This window comes from Scyliorhinus torazame, chromosome 6 (genome assembly GCF_047496885.1).
Source record: "Scyliorhinus torazame isolate Kashiwa2021f chromosome 6, sScyTor2.1, whole genome shotgun sequence".
NCBI lineage: Eukaryota > Metazoa > Chordata > Chondrichthyes > Carcharhiniformes > Scyliorhinidae > Scyliorhinus > Scyliorhinus torazame.
In genome coordinates, this window is record NC_092712.1 from 196,970,118 (window position 1) to 196,997,841 (window position 27,724).

A 27,724-nucleotide genomic window follows, 5' to 3' on the forward strand; every position below is an offset into this window, starting at 1 on the left:
TCGCCAATGCAAACAGTGGGGGACAGGGGGCACCCTTGCCTCGTTCCTTGGTACAGCCGAAAGTACTCCGACCTCCGCCGGTTCGTCACCACACTCGCCACCGGGGCGCTGTAAAGGAGCTTAACCCAGCTGTTATTGTACACGCTACATAGTTACTGTGCACTCTATATAGCTACTGTGCACTTTACATAGTTACTGTGCACTCTATATAGCTACTGTGCACTCTACATAGTTACTGTGCACTCTACATAGTTACTATGCACTCTACATAGTTACTGTGCACTCTATATAGCTACTGTGCACTCTACATAGTTACTGTGCACTCTATATAGTTACTGTGCACTCTACATAGTTACTGTGCACTCTATATAGCTACTGTGGACTCTACATAGTTACTGTGCACTCTATATAGCTACTGTGCACTCTACATAGTTACCGTGCACTCTACATAGTTACTGTGCACTCTACATAGTTCCTGTGCACGCTATATAGCTATTGGGCACTCTACATAGCTATTGGGCACTCTACATAGTTACTGTGTACTCTACATAGTTACTGTGCACTCTACATAGCTATTGGGCACTCTACAGTTACTGTGCACTCTACATAGTTACCGTGCACTCTACATAGTTACTGTGCACTCTACATAGTTCCTGTGCACTCTATATCGCTATTGGGCACTCTACATAGCTATTGGGCACTCTACATAGTTACTGTGTACTCTACATAGTTACTGTGCACTCTACATAGCTATTGTGCACTCTACATAGCTATTGGGCACTCTACAGTTACTGTGCACTCTACATAGTTACTGTGCACTCTACATAGTTACTGTGCACTCTATATAGCTATTGGGCACTCTACATAGTTACTGTGCACTCTACATAGTTACTGTGCACTCTATATAGCTATTGGGCACTGTACATAGTTACTGTGTAGTCTACATAGTTACTGTGCACTCTACATAGCTATTGGGCACTCTACATAGTTACTGTGTACTCTACATAGTTACTGTGCACTCTACATAGCTATTGGGCACTCTACATAGTTACTGTGCACTCTACATAGCTACTGTGCACTCTACATAGTTACTGGGCACCCTACATAGCTATTGGGCACTCTACATAGTTACTGGGCACTCTACATAGCTATTGGGCACTCTACATAGTTACTGTGCACTCTACATAGCTACTGTGTACTCTACATAGTTACTGTGCACTCTACATAGCTATTGGGCACTCTACATAGTTACTGTGCACTCTACATAGCTACTGTGCACTCTACATAGTTACTGGGCACCCTACATAGCTATTGGGCACTCTACATAGTTACTGTGCACTCTACATAGCTACTGTGTACTCTACATAGCTATTGGGCACTCTACATAGTTACTGTGCACTCTACATAGCTACTGTGCACTCTACATAGTTACTGGGCACTCGACATAGCTATTGGGCACTCTACATAGTTACTGTGCACTCTACATAGCTACTGTGCACTCTACATAGTTACTGGGCACCCTACATAGCTATTGGGCACTCTACATAGTTACTGTGCACTCTACATAGCTACTGTGTACTCTACATAGCTATTGGGCACTCTACATAGTTACTGTGCACTCTACATAGCTACTGTGCACTCTACATAGTTACTGGGCACTCGACATAGCTATTGGGCACTCTACATAGTTACTGTGCACTCTACATAGCTACTGTGCACTCTACATAGTTACTGGGCACCCTACATAGCTATTGGGCACTCTACATAGTTACTGTGCACTCTACATAGTTACTGGGCACCCTACATAGCTATTGGGCACTCTACATAGTTACTGTGCACTCTACATAGCTACTGTGCACTCTACATAGTTACTGGGCACCCTACATAGCTATTGGGCACTCTACATAGTTACTGTGCACTCTACATAGTTACTGGGCACCCTACATAGCTATTGGGCACTCTACATAGTTACTGTGCACTCTACATAGCTACCGTGCACTCTACATAGTCACTGGGCACTCTACATAGTTACTGGGCACTCTACATAGCTATTGGGCACTCTACATAGTTACTGGGCACTCTACATAGCTACTGTGCACTCTACATAGTTACTGGGCACTCTACATAGTTACTGGGCACTCTACATAGTTACTGGGCACTCTACATAGTTACTGGGCACTCTACATAGCTACTGTGTACTATATTTATTGTGTCCTGAGCACTCGGTTGAACTCCGCGCGTCCCGCTCTGGTTGCTGGGCGCTCTGTCGCTTAGCAACAGGTGGATGGAGCGGATCAGTCTGGACAAGGAGGCGGCGGCCGCCGTTGACTCTTATATCGAATATCGGAGGTTAGAAACCGCTCCATGACCTCCACCGGTTGACTGGGCCTGAGTGTGGGCTTGTCCTTCACTGGGTCGCAGGCTGTCGGCGGGGGCATGGGGGATGCAGCGAGCGATCAGAAGCGGCCCACACCGACCGGCTCAGCGCCGGCACACAGGGCGAGCGGCATCCCGCAACGGAGGCTGCAATTTACACACGCTCATCCTGTGCAGCCGCAGTTCGGGTCGTCAAACACCGGATGTCTTGGTACAGTGGACAGCAGCTGACTGGGATTTGTAGGACCAGAGTCTGTTTGGATTTGGGTCTGTTTGAGATTGTCTGGAGCAGGAGTCTGTCTGGGACCATAATCTGTCTGAGATTGGGGTCTGTCTGGAATCGGAGTCTCTCTGGGACCATAATCTGTCTGAGATTGGGGTCTGTCTGGAATCGGAGTCTCTCTGGGACCATAATCTGTCTGAGATTGGGGTCTGTCTGGAATCGGAGTCTCTCTGGGACCATAATCTGTCTGAGATTGGGGTTTGTCTGGAGCAGGAGTCTGTCTGGGACCATAATCTGTCTGAGATTGGGGTCTGTCTGGAGCAGGAGTCTGTCTGGGACCATAATCTGTCTGAGATTGGGGTCTGTCTGGAATCGGAGTCTCTCTGGGACCATAATCTGTCTGAGATTGGGGTCTGTCTGGAATCGGAGTCTCTCTGGGACCATAATCTGTCTGAGATTGGGGTCTGTCTGGAATCGGAGTCTCTCTGGGACCATAATCTGTCTGAGATTGGGGTCTGTCTGGAATCGGAGTCTCTCTGGGACCATAATCTGTCTGAGATTGGGGTTTGTCTGGAATAGGAGTCTCTGTGGACCATAATCTGTCTGAGATTGGGGTTTGTCTGGAATCGGAGTCTCTCTGGGACCATAATCTGTCTGAGATTGGGGTCTGTCTGGAATCGGAGTCTCTCTGGGACCATAATCTGTCTAAGATTGGGGTTTGTCTGGAACCGGAGTCTCGCTGGGACCATACTCTGTCTGAGATTGAACATAAGAAAAAAAGAACTAGGAGTAGGAGTAAGCCACCTGGCCCTTCGAGCCTGCTCCGCCATTCAATGGGATCATGGCTGATCTTTTGTGGACTCAGCTCCACATTCCCGCCTGAACACCATAAACCTTTATTCCTTTATTGTTCAAAATATTATCTGTCTTTATCTTGAAAACATTTAATGAAGGAGCTCAACTGCTTCACTGGGCTCGGAATTCCATAGATTCACAACCCTTTGGGTGAGAAAGTTCCTCCTAAACTCAGTCCTAAATCTACTTCCCCTTATTTTGAAGCTATGGCTCCTAGTTCTGCTTTCACCCGCCAATGGAAACAACCTCTCCGCATCTATCCTATCTATTTCCTTCATAATTTTATATATTTCTGTAAGATCCCCCCCGCATCCTTCTAAATTCCAACGAGTACAGTCCCAGACTACTCAACCTCTCCTCGTAATCCAACCCCCTCAGGTCTGGTATTAACCTAGTGAATATCCTCTGCACACCCTCCAGCGCCAGTGCATCCTTTCTCAGGTAAGGAGACCAAAACTGGACACCTTATAAAGTTGCAGCATAACCTCCCTAGTCTTAAACTCCACCCCTCTAACAATGAAGGACAAAACTCCATTCACCTTCTTAATCACCTGTTGCACCTGTAAACCAACTTTTTGCGACTCGTGCACTAGGGAACCCAGGTCCCTCTGCACAGCACCATGTTTTAATATTTTATCATTTAAATAATAATCCCTTTTGCTGTTATTCCTACCAAAATGGATAACCTCACATTTGTCAACATTGTATTCCATCTGCCAGACCAGATATACCATATCCATTGGCTCCCCGTTGTCTACTGCACTGGTAATGTCCTCAAAAAATTCCACTAAATTAGTTAGGCACGACCTGCCCTTTATGAACCCATGCTGCGTCTGTCCAATGGGACAATTTCCATCCCGATGCCTCGCTATTTCTTCCTTGATGATAGATTCTAGCATCTTCCCTACTACCGAAGTCAGGCTAACTGGCCTATAATTACCAGCTTTTTGCATACCTCCTTTTTTAAACCGTAGTGTCACGTTTGCTAATTTTCAATCCGCCGGGACCACCCCAGAATCTAGTGAATTTTGGTAAATTATCACCAGTGCATTTGCAATTTCCCTAGCCATCTCTTGTAGTACCCTCGGATGCATTCCATCAGGGCCAGGAGACTTGTCTACCTTTAGCCCCATTAGCTTGCCCATCACTACCTCCTTAGTGATAACAATCGTCTCAAGGTCCTCACCTGTCATACCTTCATTTCCATCACTCACTGGCATGTTATTTGTGTCTTCCACTGTGAAGACAGACCAAAAAAACCCTGTTCAGTTCCTCAGCTGTTTCCTCATCTCCCCTTATTAACTCTCCCTTCTCATCCTCTAATGGACCAATATTTACCTTAGCCACTCTTTTTTGTTTTATATATTTGTAGAAACGTTTACTGTCTGTTTTTATATTCTGAGCAAGTTTACTCCCATAATCTTACTCTTCTTTATAGCATTTTTAGTAGCTTTCTGTTGCCCCCTAAAGATTTCCCATTGGAGTCTGTCTGGACAGAAGTCTCTCTGGGACCACAATCTGTCTGAGAATGGGGTCTGTCTGGGATCGGGGTCTCTGTGGGACCATAATCTGTCTGCGATTGGGGTCTGTCTGGGATCGGGGTCTCTGTGGGACCATAATCTGTCTGCGATTGGGGTCTGTCTGGAACTGGGATCTCTGTGGGACCATTCTCTGTCTGGTCTAGGGTGTTTCTGGGATCAGAGTCTGCCTGGAATCAGAGTCTACCTGGGCCAGAGCCTGTCTGTGTCTGGTGTCTGTCTCAGCCAGGGTTAGCATGGGACCAGGTTGTGTCTGGGATTTGGGTCTGGCTGTGAGGAGGCTTGTCTGGCATTGGAGTCTATTTGGAATTAGGATGTGTCTGAGACAGGGCTTGTCTGGGACCAGGGCCTGTGTGGGATTGGTGTCTGCCTGAGACTGGGGTCTGTTTACGACCAGGGTCTGTTTTGGATTGGTGTCTGTCTGGGATTATAGTTCCATCAGGCTGTGCTGTATCTAAACCTTAGTTGCCTTCATTCTGTTGGTTGTCATGATGAAATGACATTTCAGTCATTTCAGCCATTATTTCACCAGGAGAAAATGTCATTCAGAGGAAACAAATTCTGATAAGACAGCAGACAGTAGGGTTGTGTCTGCTGAAACAGTGTAGATTTCATGGAAGATTTTCAAAGTATGAAAATTTTATTAGTGAATATGGGAACCTGTTTTGACAGTAATTAATGAGGTAATATTTTTAAATAATCACTGAGAAGGAGTAATGATTACAACAACTGTAATTATGTAAAGGGCTGTTGGAACATAGGCAATAATGGAAATATTACTTAAAAATATTAAGGAATGGCACTTGGTATCCAAGGATATGTAAGGTGTTCAGAAAAGATAGAGACGGAAGAAAGGGGGGTGGGATGCAGTAATGATTAGGGAAGGCACTGTAGTATTGGAAAGATGATTTTCTTAGCAGGGACACAACGACAGAGTTATTTGATTAGAGCTGGGAAGTGAATAAGGCAAGATCCCACTATTTGGCATAGTCTAAGGGCTGCAAATATACCTAGCCTTGACCTGAAGCATCTCTTCCTGAGACATCATCCATTGTTCAGTTACAGTTTATCCTGTCAATCTCCGGTTCCATTTTACCCTGGCTAGGTCCCTTCTCATTGCATTGAACTTAACCCTCTTTCAGTTTAGAAGTTCTATATTAGATTGTTGCTTGTTCCTCTCCATTACTAATCTAAACCTTATGATATGATCACTCTTGCTCTTACTCCAGTGGCAAAGCATAGTCATTTACAGCACAGAAAGAGGTAATTCAGCCTATGAGCCGATGCAGCTTCCCGTGGAGCAATCCATTCAATCCTGTAGCCCTGCAAGTTTGCTTCCTGTGACTGCACATCCGATTTCCTTTTGAAACCATTGATTGTTTCCACATCCAGCACCCTCGTGGGCAGCAAGTCTCATATCGTTACCACTCGCTGTATAAAAGAGTTCTTCCTCACATTCCCTTGCATCTCTTGCCCAAATCTTAAATCTGTGCCCCTAGTCCCTGTACAACCAACTTCTAATTAGTTGATTGTACTTATTTTGTACTTATCTAAGCCTGTCATAATCTTGTACTCCTCTATCAAAACTCCCCTCCATCTCCTTTGCTCCAAGGAGAACGACCACAGCTATTCCTTGTCATTAAAAGCCCCTCTCCTTGGAACCATTCTGGTAAATCTTCTCTGCACCCCCTCAAGGATCTTCACATCTTTCCTAAAGAATGGTGATCAGAACTGGCCACAATGCGCTAGTAGGGGCCTAATCAGAGCTTCATAAAGGTTCAGCATAACTTCCCTGCTTTTGTACCCAATACCTCTAATTATGAAGATCGAGATTTCATATGCTTTGCTAATCACTCTCTCATTATGTCTTGTTGCCTTGATTGATGCACAGGCACCCTGAGGTCCCTCTGTTCCTGCATGTTAATAATAATTGTGCCATTAAGTCAACTTTGCTTCTCCCTCCCTTCTGCCAAAATACCTTGCTTCAAATTCTGTGTCTTAAACTCAATCTGCCATTTGTCTGCCCAAATTAGCTAGCCTATTCAAACCTTCCTCCAAGTTTGCCAGGTGTTCTTTTTCAATGGTTTATGTGATTAACATCATCCAGGTACATTGCCACCTTGGCAACCCTTGAAGGTTATTTTCCACTTTGCGGAGGAAAATGTTGCAACCCGATGAGACTCTGAAAGGCAGGCGAGCGTATTCATATCGGAATATAGGAACATAAGAGGGGATCTGAGTCATTAAATGGTTTCAAGAAGGAGATAGGTGTATTTCTGATTTTAAAAATGGGTTAAAGGAATATCGTGAACTGGCGTGGAGGTGGATTTGAGATCAGGAAGAGGTCATCCTAGATCTGATTGAATGGCGGAGCGGGCTCGAGGGCTGAATTGCCTACTTCTGCTCCTAATTCCTGTGTTCCTATACTCAGTGTTCTGCCAGTTTCCTGAGCCTGGTCAGGAATTCCGTTACGGGAGGTGGCCATGGAGTCAGTGGTCGCACACAGGGCAGCTCCGGCTTGAAAGCGTTGGTTTGAGCTCTTTTGACCCCCCCCGGGTCCGAATTTATCAAGATATCGGAGCAGAGCTGGCGAAGAGGTGTGCCGGGTTTAATAAGGCCAAAGTGCTGCGAGACAGAAGGCATGTTTGGTTTGGGGTACTGTCCCCAACGAAACTGTGGGTGACATTTGATGGCCGGGAGTATTAGTTTGAAACTCCGGAGGAGGCCAATGACTTCATCAGAGACCGTAAATTGGGGACAAACTGAATGTTGACGGGAGACGAGAGATGCGGGTATTGTGGGGGCCGGAGGATGGTTTTTTTTGGGGGGTTGGGTGATTCTATCATTGTTGTTTGTTAGGGGGGCAATAAGTTTGTAAGGGAGCAACTACCACCCCCCCAGCCATCTGGGTATTCTTTTTGGAGGGGGTGACCTGTGGTTTGGGATCTACCATTGTTTGTGTGGGGGAGGGTGGGGTCCAGAGGGAGCCGTTTGCACAGACCAAGAAGGGAAGGGCGGGGTGGGGGTGGGGCATGGATAGGAGGAGGCTTCAAGCAGGAGCTACCACGCTGGTAGGTAATGCTGGTGAATGGAAGTGAGATGAGGGAGGTGGCCGCAGGGAATGGCCAAGTGGGGATGGGGAGGAGGGGCATGGTGCGGGGCATGCGACCTGGCAGTGTTGGAGACTGAGCGTAGTCATGGGCGGAGGGCCCGATTCAGGGCAAAATCAAAGGAGGTAGAATTGGAAGGGGATGATGGCGGGTGATAGAGGGAAGTGGAGGCGCAAGCCTCCGGTAAGGTTCGTAACATGGAATGTATGAGGACTGAAGGGCCGGTGAAGAGGTCTCGGGTCTTTGCGCACTTGAGTTTGAAGGCGGTGGTGGTCTTTCAGCAGGGGACACATCTCCAGGTGAAGAATCAGGTTTGGTGGTGAAAGGGTTGGGTGGGTCAGTTATTCCACTCAGGGTTTGATTCAAAGTTGGGGAGGGGGTAGCCATCTTGCTGAGCAAAAGGACAGGATTTTTAGAGGCCAAGGAAGTGCGGAACCCGGGTGGGAGGTATGTGATAGTGAGCGGGGTGTTGGAGAGGAAGCCGGTTGTGTGAGTGAATGTATACATGCCAAATTGGGACGACGTGGGGTTTGTGAAGGGGTTGCTGGGAACGATTCCAGACCTAGACACGCAGCAGTTGATTATGGGGGGGGGGGGGGGGGGATTTTGACTGCATCCTGGAACCGAGGGTGGATAGGTCGAGACCCAAGTCAATGGGAAGATTAAGAATGGCGAATGAGTTGGGAGGGTTTCTGGAAGGGATAGGAATGGTGCAACCCATGGAGGTTTAGGAATCTGGGAAAGAGGGAGTACCCATCTCGCAACAATACAAGGTATATTCTAGAATTGACTTTTTCGAAGTGAACTGAGCAGTGTTGGAGGGGGTGTGGGGGTGGAGTACGCTGGAATCTTGATCTCTGACCATGCGCACACTGATTGGAGGTTAAACTTAGCTCAAGACAGGAGCAGAGGCTGAGATGGAGGTTGGATTCGGGGTTTGGTGGACAAGGGGTTCTGTGAGAAGGTGCGGTCGGTGATCAGAGGCTATGTGGAGTTGAATTAGAATGGGGAAGTGTGGGCAGCCACAATCTGGGAGGCCAGTGATGCAGTCTACGATAAGAGTTCAGGAAAAACTTTAGGTTGGAGGGGATGTCAGTGCTGACACCGCTGTATGAGAACCATGGGTGTAAGCCGGGGAGATGGATGGCATGTATAGGAGGTAGAGAGAGGTGGGACTGATGAGGGTGAGGGATTTATATCTGGAGGAGAGGTTTGCAAGTCTGGAAGAGCTGTGGGAGAGGGTGGAGCTACCGAAGGGAAGTGAGTTCAGGTATATTCAAGTGAGGAACTTTGCGCGGAAGGAATGGAGAGGGTTTCCCAATCTGCTGGAGTATACCCTGTTGGAGCGTTGCTGCTCCCGGATGTGGAAGGGGAGAGCAGGATTGGTGATATATGTGGGTGGCTGGGGGAGCGAAGGTGGTGAGGATTAAGAATAAATGGGAGGAGGTGCTGGGGGGAGATAGGATAGGGAGTGTGGAATGAGGAGATGCGTAGAAATGAGTTTGATTCAATTTAAGGTGGTGCATATGACTTGGGCGAGTATGGGTGGGTTCTTCCAGGGGGTGGCAGACGAATGTGAGAAGTGTGGGCGAGGACCAGCAAATCACGCGCATATGCTCTGAGGCTGCGAGACATTGGAGAGATACTGGAAGGGGGTGTTTGGGACGCTATCGAAGATTGTGGGGGTAGAGGTCGGGTCGGACCCAAAGTGGCGATTCTGGGGGTATCAGATGGAGGGGAGGAGGACTGATGTTGTGACCTTTGCCTCTCTTATTGCCGGGCGGAAGATATTGTTGGATTGGTGATCGGCAACACCACCAGGGGTGGCAGCCTGGCTGGGGGACGTGTATAATTTCCTCCGGCTGGAAAAGATCAAGTTTTAGTTGAGGGGTCAGTGGAGGGCTTTGAGATAGGGTGGGGACTGTTCATGACAATGTTTGAGGAATTGTTTGTCGAGGGTGGGGGGAGGGGTGAAAAGGAGAAAATTGGCACAAGCTATGAACTGTGGGGTTGTTGATAATGTTTTTGATTCATATTTTTGTATTTTTGAACATGTTTGGAATAAAATACATTTTTTTAAAAAAGGAATTCCATTACGGCTTCCCCAGGGATTATTGCAGCTGTATTAAACCTGTAACGCTTGAGAATTACCGAAGGTCTCGGGTCGTGGTGTTTTACCACTCATTCTACCAGTTCATTCAAAGTTTTTGAATCTGGAGCTGCCAGATAAGTCAAACTCTCAATGATGCCGAACACTGGGGCTCCACCAGCGGTTAAAAGGATTACCTTTTATCGGTTGTCACCTCTATGCCATTCACACAAATGAAATCGCCCATTATTTTGGCATACTGGATGTAGAGCCAATCTTCCACATCTGCATCACACAGTTCACGTTTCCCAATCGTGACATTCCTGGATTCTCTTCCCATATTTTTTGAGCAAAGTTTTTTTTTTAAGCAGGGCTGTCCAGAATTTCGTTCTTTTTTCTCATCGTCAATGTAGACAGGAAAGAGGAATGTCGACAGGAGACAGGAAAATGATTTACTCTTTCATTTAAAAAAAAATGTTTTTATTCTCCATTTTCATTTTCCTTCAAAATTTACACCCCACCCACAGACAGTAAATGGTAACAAATACAAAATCACTCCCCTTAACAATAATAACGATCCTATCCTCCCACCACCCCAAACAACGGCCCACCTGTCAATATATGCATCCAATAAAACAAACCCTCCCACGGTGGAAACAAAAAACAAAGGAGAAAAAGAAAAAGGAGTCCGGGACCGCCCATGGTCACCATTCACCTATAGAGTCCACTCCCGACTTCCGGTTGCGGTGATGCACTGCTAAGCCGCACGTTTCGGCAGCTCCCGTTCCAACGGACTTTTGGGCTCTTTTCGGGAGCCCCAACGGAAATTTTTTCAGACCAAACCCAGTGTGGAGTGACGAAGGAAGGTGCCCCCCCGGGTGTGTATGGAAAAGACCAGTGGCAGTGGCCAGATTGCAAAGGATCCTTTGGAGCAGCGGCAGAGAAGAGAAGGAAGAAGCAAGATGGCGGCGGATGGAGCCCAGACGACATGGGGCCCGGACCAGCAGGAATTCCTCCGACGGTGTGTGGAGGAACTAAAGAAGGAGGTGCTGGCGCCGATGTTATTGGCAATCGATGGGCTGAAGGAAACACAAAAGGTCCAGGCAATAGAGCTCCATGGAGTGAAGGCAAAGGCAGCCGAAAACGAGGATGAGATACAGGGCCTGGTGGTAAAAACGGAGACGCATGAGGCGCTACATAAGAGATGTATCGAAAGGCTTGGAAGCCCTGGAGAACAGCTTGAGGAGGAAGAACCTCCGGATTCTAGGTCTCCCCGAAGGAACGGAGGGAGCTGACGTTGGGGCTTATGTGAGCACGATGCTCCATACGCTAATGGGAGCTGAGGCCCCATCGGGCCCCCTGGAGGTGGAAGGGGCTCACCGGGTCCTTGTGAGAAGACCAAAGGCGGGAGAACTACCAAGGGTGATAGTGGTGAGATTACACCGCTTCATGGACAGAGAGGCTGTTAATGAGCTGGGCCAAGAAGGTACGGAGTAGCAGGTGGGAGAATGCAGTGATACGAGTGTATCAGGACTGGAGCGCGGAGGTGGCGAGAAGGAGGGCGAGCTTCAATCGGGCCAAGGCGGTGCTTCACAGGAAGAAAATAAAATTTGGGATGCTGCAGCCGGCGCGATTGTGGGTCACGCATCAGGGCAAGCACTACTACTTCGAAACGGCGGATGAGGCATGGACCTTCATCCAAGAAGAGAAACTGGACTAGAACTGAGAGACTGATGTTGGGGGGGAAACAACGAGGTTGTGGTACAGAAGTGTAAATTGGGGAATGGGAGGTTTATAATATTGAAACGATAGATGGGGAATTTCTCTCCTCTAGATGGGGGGACACGGAGAAATGTGGGCGCCCGTGGAAAAAGGGACTGAGAGGGGGATGGGGAATGAGGGAGCTGCGCCATAGGGGGAGGGACCGATAGGAAAGCGCGGGGTTTTTCCCGCGCTATGGAGATGATGGCGGGAAGATAGGCGCAGGAAGGAAGAGAGTTCCACACGCAGGGGGGTCAAAGAGAGAACGGGCGAAGCCGGGATCAGTTAGAGTTAGCTGACTTTCGGAAGCATCATGGGGGGAGAAACCATGCTAGATGGGGATCTAGCAAGGGGGGACGTGGGGGGGGGGGGGGACACTAACTGGGTTGCTGCTGCTGAGAGCAAGGGGGAGCTGGCAAGAGAAGAGGTGGCCGGGACGGGAAGGCGCCGCCTGGGGGATGGGTGAGTGCGCGGGACCCGGACGGGGTGGCTGGCCCAGAATAGGGGATGGCTAGTCGGCAGGGGGAGGGGGGGGGGTTGCCCCCCCCCAATCCGGCTGATCACGTGGAATAGGAGAGGCCTGAATGGGCCGATTAAGAGGGCCCGGGTGTTCGCGCACTTAAAAAGACTGAAGGCGGACATAGTCATGCTTCTGGAGACGCATCTGAAGGTGGCGGATCAGGTTAGGTTAAGGAAAGGATGGGTGGGACAGGTGTTCCACTCAGGGTTGGACGCGAAAAATAGGGGGGTGGCGATACTGGTGGGGAAACGGGTGTCGTTCGAGGCTAGGAATATAGTGGTGGATAACGGGGGTAGATATGTGATGGTGAGTGGTAGATTGCAGTGAAAGGAGGTTGTGCTGGTAAATGTATATGCCCCGAACTGGGATGACGCGGGATTTATGATGCGGATGCTGGGACGTAACCCGGACCTGGAGGTGGGAAGCCTGGTAATGGGGGGGGGGACTTCAATACTGTCCTGGATCCAGGGCTAGACCGGTCTAGATCCAGGACCGGAAGAAGGCCGGCAGCGGCCAAGGTGCTTAGGGGGTTCATGGAACAAATGGGGGGAGTGGATCCGTGGAGATTTGCTAGGCCGTTGGCCAAAGAGTTCTCCTTTTTCTCCCATGTCCACAAGGTATACTCCCGAATAGATTTCTTTGTTCTGAGTAGGGCAGTGATCTCGAAGGTGGCAGGAACGGAGTACTCGGCCATAGCCATTTCAGACCATGCCCCGCAGTGGGTGGATCTGGAATTAGGAGATGAGAGGGAGCAGCGCCCACTCTGGCGACTGGATTTGGGACTATTGGCGGATGAGGGGGTCTGTGGAAGGGTGCGGGGATGTATTGAAAGATACCTGGAGGTCAATGACGATGGGGAGGTCCAGGTGGGTGTAGTATGGGAAGCGCTGAAGGCGGTGGTTAGGGGAGAGTTGATCTCCATTAGAGCTCACAAGGAGGAACAAGAGGGCAAAGAAAGGGAGAGATTAGTGGGGGAGATTTTGAGGGTGGATAAAAGATATAGAGTCCACTCCCCCCCCCCCCCCCATACACTCAACGCCATCCAACCCCCCCCCCCCCCGTCCAGCTCCTCCCATCTACTGCCTCCTGTAAAACTCTTCCCCCCAACCTCGGTTCCTTCCCCCCAACTTTCCACCCCGCCTAGACCACTCGGACCCTGTTCTGCCAGACTCCGATGGCCGCAGCCCCTCTCCTCACCTCACTCCCGTTCACTGGCCGGCACACACCGGCCAGCGTGGAGGCCCCTGCCTGGGTCCCTTTCCCCCTTGCCCGGCCCTAGGAAAGCACAGAAATCCCCTTTTAGCACACAACCCCCGCATATCCACGTATATCCCAAAGAGCCCTCATTTCGAGTGAAAGTCCCATCACTTCCTTTGTCCAAATATATACAACATTGGCTCCTTTAGCCCATACACCCGCGCGCAGTGAAACAAAAAAGAAGAAAATACAGTCCTGAGGTTACATCGGCACATGGCCATTCCTCAATTTGTCAGTTCTGCCACAGTTCTTCTGCCTTCGCAAACTCCTCCGCTGCTTCCGTCGTTCCAAAATAAAAGTCCTTGAGCTTGTAAGTCACCCTCAGCTTCGCTGGATATACAATGCCGCACTGCACCTTGCAGTGTACAGTGCCCTCTTCACCCGGTTGAAGGCAGCCCGCCTCCTCGCCAGCTCCACCGTAAAGTCCTGGTATACACGGATACCAGCTCCAGCCCACTGCACCACCCGCTTCTGCTTGGCCCAGCACAGGACCTTCTCCTTCGCACTGTACCTCTGGAAGCACAGAGTCACTACCCTTGGCGGCTCACTCGCCTTTGGGACAGGCCTTCACGACCGGTGAGCCCGATCCAGCTCATATCGGGAGGGATCCTCCCATCCCCCAATAGTTTTGCCAGCATCGCGGCAAAATACTCAGTCGGCCTCGGTCCTTCAACTCCTTCGGGCAGCCCCACAATCCTCAAATTCTGTCGCCTGGATCTGTTTTCCAGGTCTTCCATTTTTCCTCGCAGATCCTTGTTAATCTCCATCACCTTCCGCATTTCCTTCCCCATCGAGTCAAGTTGATCACCGTGCTGCAATAATGTCTCCTCCACTTCCTTCAGCGCCTCCCCTTGCTCCCGCACCTCCGCTACTGCGCTTGCCACCGCCGTCGTCACCGGGGAAATCGTCTCCTCCACCAACACACTCAAAACCTCCCTCATCTCTTTCCTCATTGTCTCCATGTATTTTGTAAACTGCCTTTCGAATTCCGCAGCCATCACCTTAGTTATTTCTTCAGCCGTAAGCAATGCGGCCTCCCCTGGTGCTCCAGCCTCCATTTTCCTTGGTGACCCCGTGGTGACCTTTCCACTCCCCTACGGACCTTCAGCTGTTTTTTTTACAGCCGCTTTTTTGCTCACCCTCGACATTTTTCTTTACTGTGCCTCTTCTGTGCCTTCTCCCTGCTTTTGCCGCCTCGGTGGACCCTGTGGATCGGGCTTAAAGCCCCAAAAATGCTGTTCCCGAACGGGAGCCCGCCGTCACCGGAAGCCTCAAACAGATTTATTCTTCATTTAAATTTTAAGAGCACCCAATTCTATTTCCCTCAATTAAGGGGCAATTTAGTGTGGCTAATCCACCTACCCTGCATATCTTTTTGGGTTGTGGGGGTGAGAACCACGCAGTCATGGGGAGAATGTACAAACTCCACACGGACGGTGATCTGGGGCCGGGATCAAACCTGGGTTCTTGGCGCCATGAGGCAGTAGTGCAAACCACTACGCCACCATGCAGCCTTAACAGATTATTTTTTTTAATAAACATTTTATTGAGGTATTTTTGGTATAGAAACAACAACAAAATAGACAATATACATGAAACCATAAACATAGTGCAAAAACCGTTTACCTTTCGTACAGGTCCCACCCTTATTACCCCCCTACTCTAATGTAAACGAACGCATTGTTTTTAAAACCTTGGACATGACGTTCGCAAACCCCTGCCAAAATCCCCAAAGCTTTGGACATGTCCAAAACATGTGGACATGGTTCGCTGGTCCTCCCGCTCATTTTGTGTACCTGTCTTCCACCCCAAAGAATCTGCTCATCCGGGCCACTGTCATGTGAGCCCGGTGCACAACCTTAAATTGTATCAGGCTGAACCTGGCACATGTTGCGGACGTGTTGACTCTACTCAACACATCTGCCCATAAACCATCCTCTATCTCACCTCCCAGCTCCTCCTCCCACTTACGCTTCAGCTCCTCGGCCTGCGTCTCCTCCAACCCCATAAGCTCCTTATAGATGTCCGAGACGCTCCCCTCCCCCACCCACCCTCTTGAAATTACCCTATCCTGAATCCCTCTCAGCGGTAGGAGCGAGAAGGTTGCCACCTGTTTACGTAGGAAGTCCCGCACCTGCAGATATCTGAATTTGTTTCTCCTCGCCAACCCAAACTTCTCCTCCAGCGCCCTCATACTCGGAAAGCTCCCCTCTATGAACACATCCCCCATCCTCTGAATCCCCGCTCTCCGCCATACCCAGAACCCCCCATCCATACTCCCCAGGGCAAACCGGTGGTTATCACAAATTGGGGCCCAGACCGATGCTCCCACATGCCGCCTGCACTGACCCCAAACTTTCAGGGCCGCCACCACCACGGGGGGTTGGTGGAGTACCGCGAAGGCGGGAGCGGCAGAGGCGCAGTTACCAACACCCCCAGACTGGTGCCCTTACAAGAAGCCGCCTCCATACGCACCCACGCTGACCCCTCCCCCACCACCCACTTCCTGATCATGGGTATGTTAGCTGCCCAGTAATAGTTGCTAAAATTTGGCAGCGCCATCCCGCCCTCTCCCCGGCTCCGCTCGAGCATTACCTCCCTTACCCGCGGGGTCTTGCCCGCCCAGACGAAGCCCGTGATCACCCTGTTGACCCGCTTAAAAAAGGACTGCGGAATAAAAATGGGGAGACATTGAAATACAAATAGGAACCTCGGGAGGACCGTCATTTTCACCGTTTGTCCCCTCCCGGCCAGCGACAACGGGAGCGCATCCCCTATCCGGAAATCGTTCTTGATTTGGTCCACTAGCCGGGCCAGATTCAATTTATGCAGCCGGTCCCATTTCCGCGCCACTTGGATGCCCAGGTACCTAAAACTACCCCCTACTGATCTAAACGGCAGCCCCCCCAATCGCCTCTCCTGTCCCCTGGCCTGAACCACAAACAGCTCACTCTTATCCATGTTTAGCTTAAATCCCGAAAACCGGCCGAATTCCCCTAAAATCTTCATGATTTCTTCCATCCCCTCCACTGGGTCCGAAACATACAGAAGCAGATCATCCGCATAGAGCGAAACCCTGTGCTCCACCCCCCCTGGACCAGTCCCCTCCAGCCCCTTGATGCTCCCAGAGCAATTGCCAATGGCTCTATAGCCAGCGCAAACAACAGTCGGGAGAGGGGGCATCCCTGTCTCGTCCCCCGGTGCAGTCTAAAATAGTCCAAAGTTGTTCTGTTTGTCCGCACACTTGCCACAGGAGCTTGATACAGCAACCTGACCCAATCAATAAAGCCCCGCCTGAATCCGAACCGTTCCAGTACCTCCCACAGATAATTCCATTCTACCCGATCAAAAGCCTTTTCTGCATCCATTGCGACCACTACCCAACCTCCCTACCTTCCGGGGACATCATGATCACATTTAACAGCCTTCTTACATTGGCCACAACTGCCTACCCTTAACAAATCCCGTCTGGTCCTCCCCAATAAAGTCCGGAACACAATCCTCAATCCTGGAGGACAGGATTTTGGCCAGCAACTTGGCATCCACATTCAGCAGGGCAATCGGCCTGTAGGACCCACACAGCTCCGGGTTCTTGTCCCGTTGAAGAATCAGTGAAATCATTGCCTGTGACATCGTCGGGGGCAGCACCCCTCTTTCCCTTGCGTCATTGAACATCCTCAACAACACTGGCCTCAGTATCCCCGAGAACTTTTTATAAAACTCCACTGGGTACCCGTTCGGACCCGGGGCCTTACCCGCCTGCATGACCTTCAAGCCCTCCACGATCTCTTCCAGCCCAATTGGGGCCCCCAGCCCTTCTACCCGCTCTGTCCACCTTTGGGAAATTCAGCCCCACCAAGAAGCGCCTCATCCCCTCTGGCCCCGTAGGGGGTTCTGACCTGTACAGCCTGCTGTAAACATTTTGAAACGCCTTATTCACCCTTACTGAATCATCAACCAGGTTCCCCTCACCGCCCTTTACTTTCCCTATCTCCCTAGCTGCCTCCCTCTTCCTAAGCTGCTGTGCAAGCATTCTGCTGGCCTTCTCCCCATGTTCATAAATCGCCCCCCTCGCCTTTCTCAGCTGCTTCACCGCCCTCCCTGTGGTCAGCAAGCTAAACTCCGCCTGCAGCTCCGCCGTTCCCTCAGGAGCCCTGCCTCTGTTGTCTCTGCATACCTCCCCTAACAGATTTATTCTAAACTCAAAAGTAAAGCTGCACCTGTGACGCACAACACAAGTGACCCAACCTGGAATGAACAGAACACTCGGTTTGGGACTGCATTTAAACAACTTGGTAATGAGACCCCAATGGGCGGGCCTACCTCATTACCATGGAAACTGGTACTCCATGAGCCCCACAGGGAGATGAGTGATTCCCCGTGGTCCTTGTGAGGGTTATCACAAAAAACTTACCCACCAATGATGTTAGACCAACTGGTCTATAGTTGCTAGGACTGTCCTTACACCCTTTCTTTAATAAGGGTGTCACATTTGCCATTCTCCAATCCTCTGGCACCTCCCTCATATCTGGAGACAATTTGAAAAATTAAGGTCTGCTTTTCTGCTATTTCCACCCCACTTCCTTTAGCAATCTGGGATACAAGCCGTCCAGACCAGGTGACTTAGTTACCCTCAGTACTGCCAGCCTTTCCAGCATCTCCTCAATCAATTTTCACACTATCCATTGCTTCCCCCATCTACCCTTCCACCGATATTTTGTTAGATCCCTCTTTGCGGATGTCATGTCCAAAGTGTTGAAAACAAGGGTGGCACCGAGTCCAGAGGTGGCGAATTTCGGAGTGTCGGAAGACCCGGGAATCCAGGAGGAGAAAGAGGCAGATGTTCTAACCTTTGCTTCCCTGGTAGCCCGGAGACGGATACTATTAGCTTGGAGGGACCCAAAGCCCCAAAGACGGAGACCGGGCTAACTGACGTGGCTAGCTTTGTCTGTTTGGAGAAAATCAAGTTCGCCTTGAGAGGGTCAATGTTAGGGTTCGCCCGGAGGTGGCAGCCGTTCGTCGACTTCCTTGCGGAAAATTAATCGTCAGCAGAAGAGGGGGGAGTTGGGGTTGAGCTTAGTTTAGAGTAAGGGATTAGTTAAGGTGGGACCTGTAAGGGAGGGAGACGGCTTTTGCACTTTGTTTATCTTTTCATGTACATTGTTTATTCATTCATAAAACCATAAATACCTCAATAAAATGTTTATTTAAAAAAATGACAACCACCCTCCTTTCTCAGATTGGCGGGTCGGTGCACACAATGGGCCGAATGGCATCTTTCTGCACTGTGGAGATTCTGTGCTTTTATACCCCTCTGGCATATCACCAATGCTTATCATGAAGCTGCCTGAGAAGCCTCAGGCCTTGACTGATTCTCCACTTCTGTTTTGTTTCATTTCTGTTCTTCTGCTCACTCCTGAACTTTATTCCTCAGCATGTAAGAAACTTCTCGAGAGAAACTAGTGAAGCAAAAACATTTATAGCCAGTCCCAACTGAACCTCTTCAGGAGGCTGGATGTATAAATCAGAATCATGATGAGTAACTTTTTAATGCTACAAGCAGAAGTTCAAAGAAATTGTGCAGCGGTGAGTCTGCTATTGTAAAAATAATTGAAGAGGAAGAAAATGTGGTTGATCTTTTCAATAAATTTTGAAACAAATATACTTTAGTGAACATTTGAAAAAAAAAAATCTGTCTTGTCTTCCCCTTATTCTTTTAATCCATATACTGTGCCAAATTTTTATTCACTAATTGAATTGGTGAATGTAGATTTAATTGAGTTATTTTTGGTCACAGAGTTGTTGGTGAGGATGATGGTGGCACCCTCTTCACGCCAGAGGAGTATGAAAGGTACAAGAAGGAAGTCTTGCCAACACGATTACAAAATCGATTATTTGTCAGCTGGGCGTCACCTAATGGCATTGACTGCAAATTAGTTGGTCCAGAAACACTCTGTTTTTGCAGACACAGGTAGATTTTTCAAACTTTTTTTGTTTATATAGATTTTAAAATTTTAGTGCATCTTGTTTTCCCTTCTGGGCAAACAAACAATGATTATTTCATTAACACTGCAATGAAATTACTACAAAAATCTTACATTGAGGGAGAATCCAGAATGTCCAATTCACCTAACAAACACATCTTTCGGGACTTGTGGGAGAAAACCGGAGCACCCGGAGGAACCTCACGCAGACACAGGGAGAACGTGCAGACTCTGAATCAAACCTGGGTCCCTGGCATTGTGAAGAAACAGTGCTAACCACTGTGCTACCGTGCAGCCCATAGGTTTCAGCCATGCTAGTCAAGCATAAATGACCAAAATCAACAGCTAACAGAAATTTGATATCTTGGATGCTGGATAAGACTCTTCATGGTGACCTCTAGGTCGTTGATAGTGGGAAAGGTGGAGATGGCAATGTCAGTGTGGTGGTTAGACTCTCATGTTGGACAGTCACTTACCTGGCACTTGTCAGTCACTAATATTATTTGCCTGATCAAAGTCATAGTTCTGTGCTCCAGAGACTGTGATAAAAAGGCTGTGCGATAACCTGTCAACACTTTTTATTTTTCCCATTTTCATATTTCACATAAGCAGTAGAAAGCCATGTTCCAAAGAATCAATGCTGAGAAATAATTTGTGTGAAGTATTTGGATTTCTGAACAAATAACTCAATATCAAAATTTGCAGATGATGGCAGACTGGGAACTTTAGCTTACATTGAGGAAGATTGCAGTATATACAAGTATCATGGAGTATACATCTCAGCAGCCAGCCTTTTGATCAAACAAGTCTTTCAAATAGCAATCCAGTTGAAACTACTCCCCTGTCTTTTACCCCCATATTCCTACACATTTTCTCTTTCAATTACGTAGTTATCTCATTTTGTTTTGAATCTGAATCCACACCCTATCCTCAAAATGTTTCCAAAACATTTTCCTCATGGTATCTTTGATTCTTTTGCCAATCACCTTAAACCTGTGCCTTCTGCATAGCAACCCTTCAGCCATTGGAAACTGTTTCCTTTTATTTAGACCCTAAGATATAGGTGCAGAATTAGGCCATTTGGCCCATCGGGTCTACTCTGCCATTTGATCATGGCTGCTATGTTCCTCATCCCTATTATCCTGCTTTCTCTCCACAACCCCTGATCCCCTTCTTAATCAAGAAATCCCCTTCTTAATCAATATAAACGTCTAAACCGGATTTGTGTTTGAGGTGCTGTTACCTACAAGGCTACAGACCAAGAGTTGGAAGGTGGAATTAGACTGAATAGTTATTTCTTACAACATGAGAACTAGGAGCAGGAGAAGGTAATTTAGCCTCTTGAGTCTGCTCCACCATTCAATACGATCATGGCTGATCTCATCATGGCCTCATCGCCCTGGCTTATCCGTTCTTCGTAACCCTGCAAACCATTACTCATAAAAAATCTGTCTAGCTACTCCTTAAATTTACTCACTGTCCCAGAATCCACCGCACTCTGGGGAAGCTAATTCCACAGATTCACAACCCTTTGGAAAAAGTAGTTCCTCCTCATCTCCGTTTTAAATTTGCGACCCCTTATCCTAAGTCTATGCCCCACAAGAGAAAGCATCCGCCCCACGTCTACTTTGTCAATACCTTTTATCATCTGATATACCTCAATAAGATCTCCTCTCATTCTTCTAAGCTCTAGACAGTATAGGCTTAAATTACTTAATCTCTTTTCATAAGTGTCATGCCCAGTGGGTGGAGCTGGGCTGTGGCTCTGGGCTTTTATTTTCATTTTGAGTTGGAAGCTGGCTGTGGCTCTGAGTTTTACTTTCACTTTGAGTTTGAGCTGGTTTTGTACAGCACAGGTTGAAAGAAGGGTTTTTTCTCCATCTGCATTTTAAAAGCTGTTTCCAGACTGCTTGATAACTTGAAAAAAAATAATTGTTTTCTGGAAGAAATTCAAACCTGTTTTGAAAGGACACAAGAGCATCCAAACCAGGTCTTGAGTGCTGTGTGCTGGGCCACCCCTTTGAAAAGGGGTTTCTGGTTTATGGGATCTTGTTATTAAATTGGAACAGCTTAAGGGGGAATTTATTAAGAGTTATACATAGAGTACTGTAACTGTGTGGGGAATTTATGTTAGTAGTTGATAAAAATGGTTACTGTGTGTGTTTATAAAAATGTTAACTAAATTGATAGAATAAACGTTTTATTGATCAAAAGTGCTTAAGGCCTTTGTTGAAGAACACCTGAAAGGCAAGACCTTGTGCTCATCATAACCAAAATAAATAAACAGTTGTAGGTCAGGTGAACTCCATGATATACTTTGGAGTCTAAACCCTGGCCCATAACATAAGACAAACTCCTCATCTCTGGAATCAATCTAGTTAACCTCCTCTGAACTGTCTCCAATGCCATTACATCTTTCCTCAGATAAGGGTACCAATACACCAGATGCGGACTCACCAATGCCTTGTATAGCTGCATCAATGCTTCCTTACCTTTATACTCTATTCCTTTAGCTATGAATGCCAACATTCCATTCGCTTTCCTTATTATCTGCTGTACCTGCATGCTCGTTTTCTGTGACTCATGAATGAGGACTGCCAGATCTCTCTGCAACAGAGCACCCCGAAGTATCTCCCCATTTCGATAATAAGTTGCCTTTCCATTTTTCCGACCAAAATGGATGACTTCACACTTATCCACGTTAAACTCCATCTGCCACATTTTGGCCCACTCACCTAACCTATCTATATCCATTTATAAGGTTCTTATTTCCTCACTGCAACTTACTGTCCCACCTATTTTAGTGTCATGTGAAAATTTGGCTACAGAACTTTCTATCCCTGTATCCAAGTCGCTAATATAGATTGTAAATAGTTAGGGCCCAAGGACTGTGGCACTCCACTAGTTACACCTTGCCATCCAGAAAATGACCCATTTATCCTGACTCTCTGTCTTCTGTCTGTCAGCCAGTCTTCTATCCAAGCTAATAAATTACCCTTAACCCCATGGTATATAACCTTGTGTATTAACCTTCTGTGCATCACCCAGTTCCCTAATGCCCTTTAGGGAAGGAAATCTGCCATCCTTTCCTGGTCTGGCCGACATGTGACTCCAGACTCACAACAATGTGTTTACTCTTCAATGCCCTCTGAAATAGCCTAGCAAGCCACTCAGTTGTATTTGACCGCAACAAAAACACAAAAAAGGAGTGAAACCAGATGGACACATGGCATTGACCCAGGCACTGGAAACGACAAAGGCAAACCCAGCCCTGTTAACCCTGCAAAGCCCTCCTTAGTAACATCTGGGCGCTTGTGCCGTTGGGAGAGTTGTCTCACAGACTAGTTAAGCAACAGTCTGACACAGTCATACTCACAGAATCATACCTTACAGACCATGTCCCAGACACTACTATCACCATTCATTCCTGCATATGTCCTGTCTCACCAGCAGGACTGACCCAGCCGAGTTGGTGGCACAGTGGTATACAGTCAGGAGGGAGTTGCCCTTGGAGCCCTCAACATCGACACTGGACCCCATGAAGTCTCATGGCTTCAGGTTAAACATGCGCAAGGAAACCTCCTGCTGATTACTATGTACCGGCCACCATCAGCTGATGAATCAGTACACCTCCATGTCAAACACCACATGAAGGAAACACTGAAGGTAGCAAGGTCGCAGAATATGCTCTGGGTGGGGACTTCAATGTCTATCACCAAGAATGACAAGGAGTACCACCACAGACTGAACTGGCCGGGTCTTAAAGGACATAGCTGCTCGACTAGGGCTGCAGCAGTTGGTGAGAGAACCAACAAGAGGGAACAATATACTTGACCTCATCCTCACCAATCTGCCTGCTGCGGATGCATTTGTCCATGTTGGTATCGGTAGAAGTGACCACCACACAGTCCTTGTGGAGACAAAGTCCCATCTTCACATTGAGGATACCCTCCATCATGTTGTGTGGCACTACCACCATGCTAAATGGGATAAACTTCAAACTGATCTAGCAACTCCAGACTAGGCATCCATGAGGTGCTGTGGGTCATCAGCAGCAGCAGAATAGTATTCAATCATAATCTGCAATCTCATGACCCACCATATTCCCCACTCAACCATTACCCCCAAGCCAGGGGATCAATGCTGGCTCAATTTAGAATGCAGGAGAGCATGAGAGGAGCAACATCAGGTATACCAAAAAATGAGGTGTCAACCTGGTGAAGCTACAACACAGGACTACTTGTGTGCCAAACAGCTTAAGCAGCAAGTAATGGACAGAGCTAAGTGATTCCACAACAAACGCATCAGACCTAAGCTCTGTCATCCTGCCACATCCAGCCGTGGTGGACAATTAAACAATTCACTGGAGAAGGAGGCTCCACAAATATTCTCATCCTTAATGATGGAGCAGCCCAGCATATATGTGTGAAGACAAGTCCAGATATACTACATCTACAGGATCCCCCATTATCAACTTGGCTTGTTACATCTTCGAAGAACTCTAGCAAATTAGTCAAACATGATTTATCTTTCATAAAACCACGCTGACTCTGATGGATTGTGTTTTGACTTTCCAAATATCCTGATATTACGTCCTTCACAATGGATTCTAACGTGAAAATGCCTTGAATAAAATATTTTTTAAATTAAAAAAAAAAATGGATTCTAACAATTTCCCAACACCAGAGGTTAAATTAACTGACCTGAAAATTCCAACATTCTGTCTCTCTCCATTTTTGAATAAGGGGGTTAGATTAGTATTTTTGCAGGGCAGCAAGGTGGCGCAGTGGTTAGTGCTGCTGCCTCACGGCACCAAGGTCCCAGGTTCGATCCTGGCTCTGGGTCACTGTCTGTGTGGTGTTTGCACATTCTCCCCGTGTTTGTGTGGGTTTCCTCCGGGTACTCACAACCCAAAGATGTGCAGGGTAGGTGGATTGGCCACGCTAAATAGCCCCTTAATTGGAAAAATGAATTGAGTACTCTAAATTTATGGAAAAAAAATTAGTATTTATGCAATCTACTGCAACCTTTTCCATGTTCAGGAAATTTTGGAATATTATAACCAATGGACCCACTATCTCTGCTGCCACTTCATTTAATACCCAACAAAGGAGGCCATCAGGCCTTGGGGACATGTCTGCCTTCAGTCCCAATAATTTGTTGAGTACTGTTTCTCTGTTGATGCTGATTCCACCCTTTCCATTACCTCTGATTTCCCATTCCTATAGGGAGGTACTAGTGTCCTCCATCGTGAAAACTGAGGCAAAATATTGATTTGGCATCTCCGTCATTTCTGTGTTTCTCACTATTAACTCTCCGATGTCATCTTCCAAGGGACGAACATTCACTTTAGCAACTGTCTTCCCTTTTATGTACTTATAGGGTGCAATTCTCTGGAAAAAAATCTAAGTGTGAAGTGCTCACTTAATCACGATTGTCAATTCCCGATTACCAATAGCCTTCAGCCGCACGCAGTTCGTGGGGGTTATGGGTGGTCATTGGGGCACACAGGCAGGGACAAGGGTTGCCCCTGGAACGAGTAAACAGTCAAGGGGCTGCATGGTGGTGCTGCGAGCGGTTGCCGCCCCGGTTGCCACCCCAGCGCCTCCCCCTCTGCCCAACCTCCTATGGTGACCCACCACTTCGGAGGCTTCCCCATTCCCAGATGAGGGTTCCCCACCCCCATCGAGCACTGGGGTGGCATGGCCATCAACCCTAGGCTCTTTGCCTGTGAGCAAAGATGGCTACTCACCTCATCGGCCCCCCACAGAAGTCCTTCCGCCAGGTTCACGTGTTTCAAAAGGAGTACTAATCGGCGGCAGCATGACCACTTGCTGGGGAGGCCGCTGAATGACAGGAGGCTGTTGGATATGGGGTGGTTCTTGTTAATTGTATGGAAATTGGGCTTAAGTGGTGATAATTGGTTTCTCGCCATGCTACGGTGAGATCCTGATTTTGCCTACGGGAGCGGGCCGGTTGCATCGCAAACTGTTTGGCGCCTGGCGCCGTTCTTGTTTTTGGACTCTCCCGCTATTCACCGGCCTCGTTTCGCTTGAGCGAGAGTATAATGAGGCCAGAGAATCGCGGCCATAGAATCTTTTGCTATCCATTTTGATATTTTGCGCTAGCTTTCTTTCGTATTTTACCTTAAGCTCTTTTTATTACTTTTTTAGTAACCCTTTGTTTGTTGCTTGAAAGTTTCCCAATCTTCCAGCCACTGGCCTTTGCAACATGGTACATCTTAGTTTTTGGGCGGGATTCTCCGTCGGCTGACTCCGGAATTGGGCGGAGAATCGGTTTTGACGCCAAAATCGTGACGGGTGCCAGTTTCATGGCAAATCGCAATTCTCCAATGCCTCGACAGCAGCATCAATGCATTCCACTCTGCAGGTACAGTAAACAACGTTGGCATATCATAAGCGGGCCGGACCCGGTATTCTCCGGGGCCACCGCAATTGTCCGCCATCACTGGGGTGAATTCCCGACGGCGAGGTTCACGTGTGCTTTTAAAAATCGAAAAACAGGCACCGTGGCTGATGAGGGAGAGAGAGGAGATAGGACACGGAGAGGCACAACCATGGGCTGCCAGTTCTGACACTGACAACCTCCAGGGTTGATGAGAGGAAGGACCGTGGGGCTGAGCTCACCCTCACGAGACTGGGGCGCTGCCGAGACATGATCTGCCATTGCCGCGGCCTGCAAGGCAGCCATCTTGCTGCACATCTCACTGATTACCCACCTTGGCTCCTACTTCTGCAGAGTGATATCAGCAGCATTGGTACTCCCATCCCGCACCCCAGCCTCCGCCAAACCCCCCCTCCCCCAAACCGGCCACCACCCACCTGTGGGGCATCACGTGGTCCACCCCAGGGCCCTGCCCACAGTACCCCCTACAGGATGTCCGCTGAGTGTACCGCTAGCAAGGGCAGTGTCAGCCGACAGTTCCTCTGCCAGCAGGGACGGGCGCCAGGGCCAGAGACCCCATGGTGCTGGGCTCCAAAGGGGCCCAGGGCGTGGAGATGAGGGACGGGAGGTGAACATGCAGGGATAGAGTCCACAGTGTCAACGCAGGGCACCGTGTAGCCCATTGGACCTGGCTGGGAGTGGGGTATCCACCATGCTAACATGTCTGCCTTTCCCCCTCTGCAGACAATGGATATTGGAATTCAACCAGCAATGGTGGCCTTCCTCCTAGTTGCCCCAGCCCTGAGAGATACCCTGAGGCTGTACGAGCTGGCGCTGCTCAAGGAAGAGGAAGCTGCAGCAGCAGAGTGTGCCCCAGAGGAACAGGAGGCAGCCGCTGAGGATGAAGAGCTGGCCACCTAACAGGCCGAGGAGGAGAATGTGCAAAGGAGGCCTCTTGTGTCCTGGCAGCGCCTGTCATTCGAGGACTTGCTGGACCGGGCATGCCGCCGAAGACTCCAGCTGAGCAGGGGGACAGGGCAACATATCTGCCAGATAATGGCGCACGTGGCACCAAGGGAATGGGGAGGAGACCCCCTCCCGGTGGCCGTCAAGGCGAAGGTTGCCCTGAACCTTTATGCCACGGGGTCCTTCCCAACTCCAAGTGGGGATCTGTCTGGGATCTCACAGAGCTCGGTGCACAGGTGCATCCACACCATCACATAGGCCCTATATGCCAGTCAGCACAATACATTCATTTCAATGTGGATCGAGCCCACCAGGATGCCTGGGCAGCGGAGTTCGCTGCCATCACTGAGATGGCCCGGGTCGAGGGGATGATTGAAGGGATGCATGTTGCCCTACGAGCACCTGCTGATGACAGGCCGGTCTACACAAACCGAAAGGGGTTCCACTCGATGAACGTGCAGCCAGTATGTGGGCAGGACATTGGGACCGGGAAGGCACGGGAGACTGTACAACATGTACGTCAGGGCCAACGCACGTGGAATGCTCTGAGTGCCTCCACGTTCACCGACTGAGGGGATACTGGCCAAGGGCACAGAGATCGCATATCACACCCACATACCCACACCCTGCCTGCAACCCC

At 48.7% G+C, this 27,724-nt stretch overlaps 1 protein-coding gene across 4 annotated transcripts in view; it reads left to right on the top strand.

The window, feature by feature from the left end:
• The window catches only part of fam221a (family with sequence similarity 221 member A), a 202,511-nt gene that overhangs the window by 11,545 nt on the left and 163,242 nt on the right, over positions 1–27,724 (top strand). For 2 of the 4 annotated variants that reach the window (XM_072509263.1, XM_072509266.1), the window contains exon 2: positions 19,527–19,700. In XM_072509263.1, coding sequence (XP_072365364.1) covers positions 19,527–19,700 — 174 coding nt within the window. Of the gene's footprint in view, positions 1–2,239; positions 2,350–19,526; positions 19,701–27,724 lie in introns of those variants that run through there. The other 2 variants (XM_072509264.1, XM_072509267.1) reach the window with 2 other exon arrangements.